The 14,106-nt window shown below is 39.0% G+C and overlaps 1 protein-coding gene across 1 annotated transcript in view; it reads right to left on the reverse strand.

Annotated features, from left to right (window-relative positions):
- Nucleotides 1–527: 527 nt before the first annotated feature.
- Nucleotides 528–14,106, reverse strand: part of CCDC102B (coiled-coil domain containing 102B) — a gene marked incomplete at both ends in the record, with an annotated part of 147,040 nt that continues 133,461 nt past the window's right edge. Inside the window, one exon of the mRNA XM_084281223.1 lies at nt 528–617. Within this exon, the coding sequence (XP_084137349.1) occupies nt 528–617 (90 nt within the window). The remainder of the gene's footprint in view (nt 618–14,106) is intronic.

The following is a 14,106-nucleotide window of genomic DNA, read 5'->3' on the forward strand; positions in this document are numbered from 1 at the left end:
AGTTGTTTGCCCACTGCTGTATAAAACAAACAAACAAACAACAACAACCACAAGAGACAAGCAAGGAAAAAAAACATTGACTTCCATTTCAGACTCAGTCTTCACAGGACCAGATGTGAACCTCTTTCCTTAGCCATGTACATTCTAAATTACTTTTTCCCAAAGCTAAGCTGTGGATCAGATTAATTCAAGTACACCTTTTGCTTTAGAAGATAGCAATTTAGATAATGGGGAAGGAAGAATGAACTGCCAAAATTTCTGTGTTGGTATACACTGACACTTTTTCTTGGTCCTTAGTGGAAATATGAAATGCACAGAAATAATGTGTGTTGTTTCTATATATGTCTTGTATGTACTTCTTCAGCTTATTTATTTTAGTTTATTTATTTATAAATAAATATATATATTTATATATATATATTTATTTATATATTTTATTTATGTGTCTTTTTGAAGGCTTTAAGTCCTTTGTCCCTTTTCTTTAATGTTAGCCTTGCTGAAGGTCTGTTTGATAGTCTCTTGCATCTTCACTCACTGTCTTGGTGAAGTCTCCAACAACATACGAAGAACTTTGTTTGGTCCCAGATCTTAAGCTCATTTTCTTCTCTCTCTTTAACCTGAAATGAAATTGTTAAAAAATAAAAATAAAATAAATTGTGACTAAGTGGAAAAGCCAGTTTAAATTTAAAACAACTGCAGATCAAATTTCTTCTAAGAAAAAGTTTCAGTAGAAGACCGATAGAATTTAGATGATACAGAATCTTTCTGTCTATTGTTAACTTTATACTATACACTGGGTACTTTTTCAACAGATTCTTTAATAAAGAAGAAAAAGCACAGGGTTTCAGAGCAATTACTTAGAATTGTCTTTCACTGTGAAGCAGGCTGCACTTGCTTGCTTTGCTTCTGATGACTAGGAGTCATTATTTATTGATTGACAGTTCTGAACTGCAGTGCCATTGTTATTAAAGATACGTTTAAAACAGTCACATCTAATTCTTGAGTCTTTTTTTTTTTTTCTTTTTATTGGAAGAATCAAATGTGCAGAACAGTGAAAAACACAAAGTCCATCATAAAAGCCTTCTATTAAACAAATAGCAGTAGGGAGAGATTATTTACAAAAACATAATCATTATAAAGAACACTGTTAAAAGATAGCCATGCTGAAATATATATTAGTTTTTGCAAAACTTGTTTTGATAAATCCCATTCTCAATAACAATGTGCATCAGAACAGGAACATCCACTCAGGCTATGCACCAGAAACAAGCTGCTATGCTCTTCAGCATTTAGAGCACAGTGAACCGATACTCAATAGCTGTGCATAGAACATAGATTTATGTGCTCAAGCAGTGCACAAAGTAGATACACTACAAACTGATCCAAGATGACTACTTTAGAATAGGTAAATCCTAGCAGACCTAAACTGTTTATTACTTGTGTTTATTACTAGTTTTTATCTTATCTATAATTAATTGAAAATTTCCTTTGTTTTAAACTTACAGGCATATACTTCAAATTCTGTCCATATGATGTCTGTAATTGCATTGAAATCCTATCACAAACCGCAATGCAATTTCAATTTTTTTTTTCTTCTTTATGTAACTTGAACATGTTTTCAGAAAGGGAAATTGGCAAACCCAGGTGATTAGTTTTGAATCTGGGAACCTAAGAGTTTTGGGAACAATGACTAAATATGCCAAGGAACCTGGAAGTTTTCAGCAAACTGTAGAATATTGCGGATACCAATTACTTCTTTGTAGCTGTAACCCAATTCCTGGCAGTGTGAATGGGTCAGTCATGCTACTGTGCATACGTATTTAATATGTATGTCTTTTGCTTAGAAAATAAGTTATCTCGTTATTTTCTTGAGTAAAAAAAAAAAAAAAAAAAAAAAAAGGAAAGGAAAAAAAAAAAGGAAAGGAAAAAAAAAATATATAATATCAAAATCACTCTGGGTTAAAAAAGTAAAAAAACCTTAAAGCCAGCATGGCAATGAGATTATTTACAACATCAAAGACCGCATGATGATACTGTCTGCTGATGAACAGATCTTTCGGGGTCCCTTCCAACCCCTTCAATTCTGTGATTCTGTGATTTCCACTAATCATACAGATACAGACAAATTGCCAAGCCCTACATCAGTGAGAGTCAACAAGCTGTCAAATTCTTCACCCCATTGGATACACAAGACTAGGCTGATCAAAAAATTAACTGTAATTGTTAAATTTCTCCTTTTTTTTTTTTTTTTTTTTTTAAGCAGTTTCCCTTCTAATTAGTGACTAAAATTAAAATTTAATAATTAAAATTTCATGATTTCCAAACTTAACTTTGCCTTATTAAAAATTCTAGGTAACTCCTTTTTAGTAATCCTTGTCATTAAAAATACTTCCGTGACTATATTACTGAAATGTCATTTATTGTTCCATCCTTTTCTATTCATTTTGCTAATCTAAAAATAATATATGTTAAAATCCCTAAAAATAGCATCTGAAAGAGTTTTACATTCAATTTAAGGAAACTAATAATATTTAAAATATATTAACCTTAGCTAATGGTTGTGGCTTAAATTGCATCTTGTTCCTCTAGGAATACACAAAGTACATTTTCAAAAAAAAAAAAAAAGTAATATTTATTTCTTACTTAAGTTAGAAATACTCAGTCTGGTGCTTCTAGATGTATTGTTAGTCTACTGTCTATAAAGCAGTAAGAGAGTTTCATTGTGACTTCTGTTTCCTAATAAAATTAATACAGTTACAGTAAAGAACGACAATGAACACATGCAATGGTATTTTTAAATTATTTGTACAAAAGAATGCATGCTTGCCAGAATTCACTAGCATATAGACTAGCATATCACTAAAATCTTTAAAAGACTAGTCACAGTCTGTAGTGAAACACAATACTCAAGAGCATATATTGACAAGCTAATATACAAGAACAGCCTATCATTTCCATACCAGTTTGCAACAATCCTCAAGCATCTCCTGCTAAGAACTTCTGACATCAATGCTCTGTATAAGGGAATTGTATACTGATGTATAAGCATCAGTATGAGTAAAAAGAGAAAGCCTATTATTATTATTATTATTATTATTAATTATTAATTATTATTATTATTATATTATTATTTTTCTGTAAATATTTTGAATCTTGTCTCTTCTATCCCACTAAGCTGTTTTTAACAACTCTTTATGTTTAAACCAAGCAAGGGAATTGATCTTGCACGTGTTTTGCTACAGACCTGGATAAATCCAACTAACAAAACAACAACAACAACAACAACAAAAAAAGCACAAACAAACAAATGAGAAGGCAGGCCACATTAAAAAATGGAATAAACATTTGATATAAAAAATTAAGGAAATCTTTCCTGGCATCCTGGAAGTGGTGGGACAAGAAGTTGTTCAGTTGTGTCCCTCAGCCACATGGTTGGTGTAAAGGGCACTAGGGAACCAGGTGAAACAGGAAACAGGAAACAATCTGCTTCCACCTCCAGTGTTTTGGGGCTCCTTCGTGTATGCAAGGCAGCAGTTGACTGCACATGTGCCCACCCTGTTTGTGCAAAGCACTGTCAGCTCTGGAGTTGCATTAGCAGTTTGTTAGGTCAGTGGAGAGAGAGACAAAAGCTATTTGTACAAGGAAGGACTACAAAACTCTGTTCCAGGTTATTGCCCAATAGGAATTATTGGGCAATGGCCTAATAATAAGAGAAATATGCAATTGCTCATGAGGGGAAGCCAAAATAAAATACTTGTCTTTTGAGCTCCAATTAAGCAAAACAAAAAGGACAACAAATATATATATATATATATATATCCTTTTCCTAGCAGAAGAAAAATATGAAGTGCTATCAAATCAGCTAACAAAATTATGGCATATAAACAGGCAGCATACCATATGTCCACCAATATCTCGTACAACAGGAACATTAAGAAAGCCATTAAGATGGTGTCCCCATTGTGCTCAGGTACACAATAACATAAGGTACATTTCCTGCTTCACTGTGCATTTCCCTGTTTTTGCTGTTTAGCATCACTAATTTAGTGCCCAATTAATAGAGTTTATGTGTATATTTTTTCTACAGAATATTTTAAAATTCTTCATTGCTGCTTAAAATTAAGTTTAATGCAACTGTATAATAAGTATTAATATAAGGAAGGATTTATTCCAAAACCTAATTAAATGAGGGACCTATATAAAATTATTTTAAGGTAGCTACACAACATACTAAAATTATTACTAATTAAGTGTTCACACAGTTTGCTGTAACAATGCCACAGTGAAGCACTACAAGGTTGTTGTCTGCTTTAATCAATGGACACTGCCCAAGGATAATGTGGATATATCTCAAGAGTATGGACTAGAGGCATGATAGTAACGAACTAATGTAGCAGTGATAAAGAAAATAAAACAAGAAACATAAACTGATAAATGTCCACATGTATGTGAAGTGAAAAGAGAAAAAACACGATGTCTGAAAGATCTCCTTCATGGATATTTATATTCAAAATTATGAATATGATTAAGGAATCTAAGAATTTTCATAAATAATATTTAAAACATTTGAGATAAATTGTCTCTCTCTTTGGTATCTACAGATTTTGTATGCCTTGTAGAGGAACATTCCCACCCTATCTAAATCCTACCACATATACTATGTGATTTCAGAAATCCTGAAACAAACAAACAAACAAATACATAAATAAATAAAAATATTCTCTTCCCAAAGGAATACTGTTAATTACCTTATCTGTTTGTCTTCCTGAAACATTCATATATTATTTCATGAGTTTGTTATAGAAAATGAAATTAAGGAGAAAATTTAAAAAAAAAAAGTTGTTAAATGTTTGCATCAGAAATGTTTACATCAAAAAATGGATTAGATCAAACAACCAATAGACTAAATATTTAATTTTAAAAGATAAAGCGTGAAGGTTCACTTAGTAATTAATAAAACTCAGTATCCAGATACACTAGGTTCTGGCCTTTACTGTTTCACCTATGACAGTGGCATTGTTCAGTACTACAGAAAAAACATGCAGAGTTTATTTACAAGAGTGGATGGAAAAAGATGGGATCTGTGATATGAAAACAGATGAGGATGAAAGAAAATCATTACAAACTTTAGTAGTATGTATCTTCATTTTTATAAACTGTACTTCAGTTTTACACATTTATTGATGTCTAAAAAAAAAAAGTAATATTCTAAAAAAAAGTATTCTAAAAAAAAATATTCCAAAAAAGTAATATTCCTGCCCAAATTATAGTAACATTTCAATTTCTGATTTAATTAAAATGTATTTGTTATTTAGTATTATGGGATTATGGGGATGTTACAAATGATGGATATAACATATGGATATTGAGTTAGGTTTCATACCTTTAACAGACAGAAATTGCTTAAACCCTGGGTAAACTCTTCTAATGTGCTGATCCAATCTCAAAAAAATACTACATGGGCTTTCAAGCTACAATATTTTCTTCATATATTTAGCTTCCTCTGAGAGTCACAAAACCCTAAATGACATACTTTTGTATTTCGCATTCAATTTTGTTTATTTATTTTTTTCTTCCATGGAATGTACATAAGGTACAAATTGGATTTTTATTTATTTATTTATTTATTTATTTATTTTTGGCCATGTTTATTTTGCCCTATAAATATATCTCCTTTTAACTTTCAAAATTCTTTTGAGAATGAATTTCATTTCTATGTCTTGTGCATTACAATGGCTACTACAAAAACTTCCTAAACAATTACTTTTAATATTTTATCTATGGTGGAACATAAAAAAAGGTATATTAAGTAGTTCAAGTCATCCAGACAGCCCTTTTAGAAAGGCAGAGGATGCAGCATTATGCAGTGGACATATAACAGAGAAGGACTCCTTCGAACACTTATTCATAAATTCAGGTTTTGTTACCAATGAGGTTTTCCAAAAGGATCATTTAAAATTATAACAAAATAATTTTACTATCTTGGCACATAATAAGAATTAAGATGACCTTACAAAATATCTGGTTTTGTTTAAACTGTTTTTGCTTAATTCTCAGTTAATCTCATATTTCTGCTCAATTGACTTTACATAATAGCTTCTTTCTCCAACTTTATATTTTAGTCTGATCATGCCAGCTTCTGACATGTCTGCAGAAAATAATTGCCTTTCTGAAGAAAATGCTTCAACTATATAATAGAAGAAAAGATCCATCCAATCTCCACCTCAAAAAGAACACAGGAAATAATTTCAGTTTTTAGAGAAATGACAGTAATCGTTTGGCTTTTCTGACTTTGGTTTTTAGAATATTCTGAATCTACCAGAATGAACAAAACTGTACATATCATCTGCTTTTACAGTGAAAGAATGTAGAAGTAAGAACATTTTTCACAACATTCTTTAAAATGATTTTTTTTCCTATGTTTTTCATTATTTATGAAATATTTACTGAAATATTTATTGATAAAGAAAACAATCTAAAGCCTATCTAGGAAAAGCAGATGCTGTAAGTAGATATGAGACGTAAGACTAATTTGTGTAATGTGCTCTAATATTTTGTAATGAAATGGCTTCTTATTTCTGGTCACTGGAAGTTTTTCTAGCCTTAAAAGATAGTATCAGTAATACATACACTCAATTTTCTTCTATGAAGTGTGATTGGCATGAAAGTATTTTTTTTTCCTTAATAGCAGAAAAAAATATAAGAAAGTACACTTGGTACAAGCTCTTTTCTTATTTCTCTTTTATACAGTAATTCACTTTCTCCAGTAGTAGTATTTTCACCTGCATAATCTTACAGCCAATAAAAACCATGATCATTTTCCTTCCCAGTAATTATATGCTTGCCAGCTTCAATTTATTTCCATTTACCCTTTCAAAATTCTTAACTTTTAACAGTTGTTCAACATGCATCTTCATTACTATGCTCTTACTTCTTCCAGGTATGAAAAGTAGTCAACTAAGTAGCAGATATTATTATTATTATTTTTCCCTTATCCATTTTCTATTCTCTGTCAAAATTTATCTCAAAATTTGTTTCTACTGTAGAGTATCTTAGGAATAATGTCAAGTGGTTTTTTATGTACTTTTGTTTTCTCATTGAAAACATTAATGTTTAAACATTAATGTTTAAACAGAAAATGAAGTTCTTTTCAACATAGGGGAAAAGAAACTTACATTTATCAAATTACACTATTTAATTCCTGAGAAAACATGCTTACAATGCAATATCATTCAATATTATGCCTCCCATAGATGTTACTTTTTGAAATTGATTTCTATTAATTGAATGAAAATTGTATGAGAGTTATGGGAAGCACTAGAGAGTTCTGCCATACAACATGTTCTGCCATGGACCATTGCCCAAAACAGACTGTTAATCTTTGACAGTATTAAAGTCTTGTATCTCTTGAACCGGTCTCAGTATAAACAGATACCGTGCATCATTGCAGTACTGTGATTACAAGATTTGCAAGAGTGAAAGCATTTATTCTTAAACTTGCAAGGTTGGGAGATAGAATATAAACTTGCACATTACAATTACTTATTCTGCTTACTTTCACTCCTCCGAGCTTCAAATCCTGGCATGATGGAAACTGCTATCTCACTGTTAAAGACTGCATGTAGCTAGAAAATTATCTACTGGGAAGTTTGAACCTCAACTTTCAAATATCACAAAGCACAAATCTTTAGCTCCATGCTTTGTCAAATTTTGGCCACTGAAATCATGTGGGAACTGAAGTGAAAAGGAACAAATGTTGATGGTAATCTGTGATACTGAACATTTCATTATCTTAGGACCCACTATGTCTGATAAAATAGTACAAGTGCTTTCAGGACCAGTAAAATTATCTTAAGCATGTGAACAGCAGGGAAAAGAAGTGAAAAAGTGAAAAAGTGAAAAGAAGTGGAAAAGTCCAGATGGGCCTTAAATATCTCCAGAGAAGGAGACTCCACAACTTCCCTGGACAGCCTGTTCCAGTACTCCGTCACCCTCACCATGAAGAAGTTCTTTCGCATGTTGGTGCAGAACTTCCTGTGCTCTATCTTGTGACCATTACTCCTTGTCCTGTCCCCACAAACCACTAAAACGAGGTTGGCCAAATCCCTCTGTCTGCCACACCTCAGGTATTTATACCTGAGCTGGGAGGGGACAGACCCAGGACAGGTGACCCAAACTAGCCAAAGGGGTATTCCATAGCATCTGATGTCATGCTAAACAATATATAGGGGTGGCTAGCCGGGCGGAGGGGGCCGGACTGCTCGGGGTTAGGCTGGGCATCGGTCAGCGGGTGGTGAGCAATTGCATTGTGCATCACTTGTTTGTACATATTATTATTACTTTCCTATTGTCACCATTGTATTATTATTATTATTATTGTTATTATTATTTTGTTATTATTATTTTCCTGTCTTATTAAACTGTCTTTATCTCAACTCACGGGCTTCACTTTCCATTTCTCTCCCCCGTCCCAGAGAGGGAGGGGGGAAGGTGAGCTAACGGCTGTGTGGTATTTAGCTGCCGGCTGGGTTAAACCACGACAGTCTTTTTGGCGCCCAACGTGGGGCTCGAAAGGTTGAGATAAAGGCAGATCTGACCAGAGTGTGTTAAACTAAAATTGGTGTAAGTATTAGACCTGCTTAATAGTCACTTGTCATAATGCTGATTGCTTTAATCTCAACTCTGCTGCGCCTGTTTTCCAAATTGAGTATTATAGTACATTATTTTCTGTATTTGCTCTCTGTCATGTTGTTTATCCTCTCCGGGCCCTGGTTTCAGATCATTATGGTACTGAGTGTTGTAGCAATGGCTTATGAGACGATGAGATATCTGGTCATGACTCTAACTTGGTATTTGTACTCAGTAACATCGTCGACTCTGTATTTTGGAAACTGTATCTTGGAAACTATTAGCAATTATACCTATTGTTTTTTTTTCCATTAGGGAGTCAATCTGTGGAGGGGAAAGGGGAAGATATTTTTTCTTACTTGATTACTCTCCCTTCCTCCTTCACCACCCTCTTATCCTCCAAGCTTGTTACAATAGCTCTCCAAGATATTGAATATCCTTGGGATACTCAGACCAGCATAGTCTTGTCGTTCTGCCTCCTGAATGCACTTCAGATTCTGCTTAAAGTTAAACAACTACTTAGGAAGCTCATCCGGAGATTTGCCCGGAGGCAGTATAGTTGTGGGTGGCAGGGAGTATGGGAGGATATGGGCAGGCATCTAGAGCAGTTGGCACCCCCAGTGTTTTGGAAATTCACCCCTGAACAACTGCAAAATCCTCAAAAACTGGCAGAATGCTTGAAAAAAAAGGTGTCATGATTCTGGCAGTTCCAAAGTAACACAAATCATTGTAACATGCTGGGGCCTGGCTCATGCCTATCGAGCTGCCATTGATACTGCTATCAACTTAGTGACAGACCCTGCGGCCACTCCAAGCCCTGTGACAGATCCAACGGCCACTGTGACCCCTACGGTGGACTCTGCAGCCGCTCCAGTCCCAGCTCCTGCAGCCACTCCTGTTCCAGCTCCTGCAGCCGCTCCAGTCGCAGCTCCTGCAGCCGCTCCAGTCCCAGCTCCTGCAGCCACTCCTGTTCCAGCTCCTGCAGCCGCTCCAGTCGCAGCTCCTGCAGCCGCTCCAGTCCCAGCTCCTGCAGCCACTCCTGTTCCAGCTCCTGCAGCCGCTCCAGTTCCAGCTCGTGCAGCTGCTCCAGTTCCATCTCCTGCAGCCACTTCAGTCCCAGCTCCTGCAGCCACTTCAGTCCCAGCTCCTGCAGCCGCTCCAGTTCCAGCTCCTGCCGCTACTCCAGTCCCAGCTCCTGCAACTGCTCCAGCTCCAGTTCCTGCAGCTGCTCCAGCTCCTGCAGCCGCTCCAGCTCCTGTGGCTGGGTCAGAGAAAAGAGCTGTAGCAGTGCAAGTTGACCCTGCAGAGGGTATTCCAACCCCTGTGGCAGACCCTGTAACAGGGTCAGAGAAATGAGCTGTGGCAGTGCAAGTTGACCCTGCAGAGGGTATTCCAACCTCTGTGGCAGACCCTGTAACAAGGTGAGAGAAACGAGCAGTAGCAGTGCAAGCTGCCCCTGTAGAGAAGGTGAAAAAATGGTATAGAGATTCAGGTCGTTTAGAACGCAGAGAGTCTTCTGCCAAATCTAGGTATAGAGACGACGGAGACGACGACGACGCTGGGCCATCAAGGATTCAGGAGGAGGAAGATGAGGATGCCAAAAAATCAACAGTAACTACCCAAAGCCTAAACGAGCGTGAGTTACGAGATGTGCGAAAAGATTTTGGTCGCTGTATAGGTGAGCAGCTTGTGCTCACCTATACAGCCTGCTGTATAGGTGAGCAACCTGGCTGCTCCGATGCTGGGACACTGGAGCCAATTGTGTGGAATTAGACGGCAGGGAAGCCAAGCGACTGGGATCCCTTGCTAGAGACGCAGGCATTGACAAAGCAATTGCAGATGGAGCACTATCTCACAGCCTCTGGAGGCGTCTCCTCTCAACTGTGAGGGAAAGGTATCCCTTCAAGGAAGAACTTTTATGTCTACCAGGCAAGTGGACCACTATGGAGAAGGGAATCCAGTACCTGAGGGAATTAGCTGTACGGGAAGTGATTTATGAGGATCCAGACCTCAGACAAACATCCAAAGATCCAGATGAAGTCAGGTGTACACGACCCATGTGGCGGAAGTTTGTACGGAGTGCACCATCATCATATGCCAGCTCATTGGCAATAATGGCCTGGAAAGAGGATGAGGAACGAACAGTGGATGAAGTGGCTAAACAACTCTGGCAGTACAAAGAAAGTCTCTCCTCTTCCTTACAGGCCTGCGTCTCAGCTGTGGAGAAACTATCTGAAAAGGTTCACCAACTTGAAGAGAATCTATCATCCTCCCCACCTGAACCAACCAGTGTCCACCGACCAAAAGAGAACACTTGGGAGAAACTTTCTGAAAAGGTTCACCAACTTGAAGAGAGATTATTCTCCTCCGCACCTGTACAAAGCAGTGTCTCAGCTATCAGGGGTAGGCGTTCATCCACACAAGGAAGACGATATGGTGGGTACTCACCCCATGCCACCCTGTGGTTTTACTTACGAGACCATGGAGAGGACATGAGAAAATGGGATGGAAAATGTACCACGACCCTAGAGGCACGGGTACGTGAGTTGCAAAAGAAAACAATCAAGAAAAAGGGATTCTCTGAAAAGTTTGCTGCTCCAACTTCCAGCAGACAGTCCTTCAAACACAGAAACGAAGAAGATTCTGACCAGGATTAGGGGGGCCCTGCCTCCAGCCAGGGGGAGGAAAGGGACAATCGAGTTTATTGGACTGTGTGGATTTGATGGCCTGGCATGTCAGACACACAGAAGTATAAGGCTTTAGTAGACACCGGTGCACAATGTACTATAATGCCATCGAACTATAAAGGACCAGAGCCCATCTATATTTGTGGAGTGACAGGGGGATCTCAGCAGTTGACTGTATTGGAGGCTGAAGTGAGTCTGACTGGGAATGAGTGGGAAAAGCACTGCATTGTGACTGGCCCGGATGCTCCGTGTATCCTTGGCATAGACTATCTTAGAAGAGGATATTGCAAGGACCCAAAAGGGTTCCGGTGGGCTTTTGGTATAGCTGCCTTAGAGACAGAGGGCATTAAACAATTATCTACCTTGCCTGGTCTCTCAGAGGACCCCTCTGTTGTGGGGTTGCTGAGGGTCGAAGAACAGCAAGTGCCAATCGCTACCACAACTGTGCACCGGCGGCAATATCGCACTAACCGAGACTCCCTGATTCCCATCCATAAGCTAATTCGTCAATTGGAGAGCCAAGGAGTGATCAGCAAGACTCATTCACCTTTCAATAGTCCCATATGGCTAGTGCGAAAGTCTAATGGCAAGTGGAGACTAACAGTGGACTATCGTGGCCTGAACGAAGTGACGCCACCACTGAGTGCTGCAGTGCCGGACATGCTGGAACTTCAGTATGAACTTGAATCGAAGGCAGCCAAGTGGTACGCCACAATTGATATCGCTAATGCATTTTTTTCCATCCCTCTAGCAGCAGAGTGCAGGCCACAATTTGCCTTCACTTGGAGGGGAGTCCAATATACTTGGAATTGGCTGCCCCAGGGGTGGAAACACAGCCCTACCATTTGCCATGGGCTGATCCAGTCTGCACTAGAGCAGGGGGAAGCTCCTGAACACCTGCAGTACATCTATGACATTATTGTGTGGGGTGACACAGCAGAGGAAGTTTTCGAGAAAGGGAAGAAAATAGTCCAAATCCTTCTGAAAGCCAGTTTTGCCATAAAACAAAATAAAGTCAAAGGACCTGCACGAGAGATCCAGTTTTTAGGAATAAAATGGCAAGATGGACGTCGTCAAATCCCAATGGATGTGATCAACAAAATAACAGCTATGTCTCCACCAACTAACAAAAAAGAAACACAGACTTTCCTAGGTGTTGTGGGGTTTTGGAGAATCCACATCCCAAATTACAGTCTGATTGTAAACCCGCTCTACCAAGTAACCCGTAAGAAGAATGAGTTTGAATGGGGCCCTGAACAACGACAAGCCTTTGAACAAATCAAGCAGGAAATAGTCCATGCAGTAGCCCTTGGGCCAGTTCGAACAGGACCAGATGTAAAGAATGTGCTCTACACTGCAGCCAGGGAGAACGGCCCCACCTGGAGCCTCTGGCAGAAAGAACCTGGGGAAACTTGAGGTCGGCCCGTGGGGTTTTGGAGTCGGGGATACAGAGGATCTGAGGCCTGCTATACTCCAACTGAAAAGGAGATATTGGCAGCATATGAAGGAGTTCGATCTGCTTCGGAGGTGGTCGGTACTGAAGCGCAGCTCCTCCTAGCACCCTGATTGCCGGTACTAGGCTGGATGTTCAAGGGAAGGGTCTCTTCTACGCATCATGCAACTGATGCTACATGGAGCAAGTGGGTTGCACTGATTACTCAGCGGGCTTGAATAGGAAACCCCAGTCGCCCAGGAATATTGGAAGTGATTATGGACTGGCCAGAAGGCAAATACTTTGGGATATCATCAGAGGAGGAGGTGGGTCGTGCTGAAGAAGCCCCACTGTACAACCAGTTACCAGAGAATGAAAAGAAATATGCCCTGTTCACTGATGGGTCCTGTCGTATTGTGGGGAAGCATCGGAGATGGAAGGCTGCTGTATGGAGCCCTACACGACGAGTTGCAGAAGCTGCTGAGGGAGAAGGTGAATCGAGTCAGTTTGCAGAAGTGAAAGCCATTCAGCTGGCTTTAGACATTGCTGAACAAGAAAAATGGCCAGTTCTCTATCTCTACACCGATTCATGGATGGTAGCAAATGCTCTGTGGGGATGGTTACAGCAATGGAAGCAAAACAACTGGCAGCATAGGGGCAAACCCATCTGGGCTGCTGCATTGTGGCAAGATATTGCTGCTCGGGTAGAGAACCTGGCTGTGAAAGTACGTCACGTAGATGCTCATGTGCCCAAGAATCGGGCTACTGAAGAACATCAAAACAACCAGCAGGTGGATCAGGCTGCTAAGATTGAAGTAGCTCAGGTGGATCTGGATTGGCAGCATAAAGGTGAATTATTTATAGCCCGATGGGCCCATGACACCTCAGGCCATCAAGGTAGAGATGCAACATACAGATGGGCTCGTGATCGAGGGGTGGACCTGACCATGGACGCTATAGCACAGGTTATTCATGACTGTGAAACATGTGCTGCAATCAAGCAAGCCAAACGGTCAAAGCCTCTTTGGTATGGAGGACGATGGCTGAAATATAAATATGGAGAGGCCTGGCAGATTGATTACATTACACTCCCTCAAACTCGCAATGGCAAGCGCCACGTACTTACAATGGTGGAAGCAACCACCGGATGGCTGGAAACATATCCTGTGCCTCACGCCACCGCCCCGAACACTATCCTGGGCCTTGAAAAGCAAGTCCTATGGCAACATGGTACCCCAGAAAGAATAGAGTCAGACAATGGAACTCATTTCCGAAACAACCTTATAGACACTTGGGCCAAAGAACATGGTATTGAGTGGGTGTATCACATCCCCTATCATGCACCAGCCTCCGGGAAAG

Source organism: Netta rufina (assembly GCF_964035555.1).
Source record: "Netta rufina genome assembly, chromosome: 2".
NCBI lineage: Eukaryota > Metazoa > Chordata > Aves > Anseriformes > Anatidae > Netta > Netta rufina.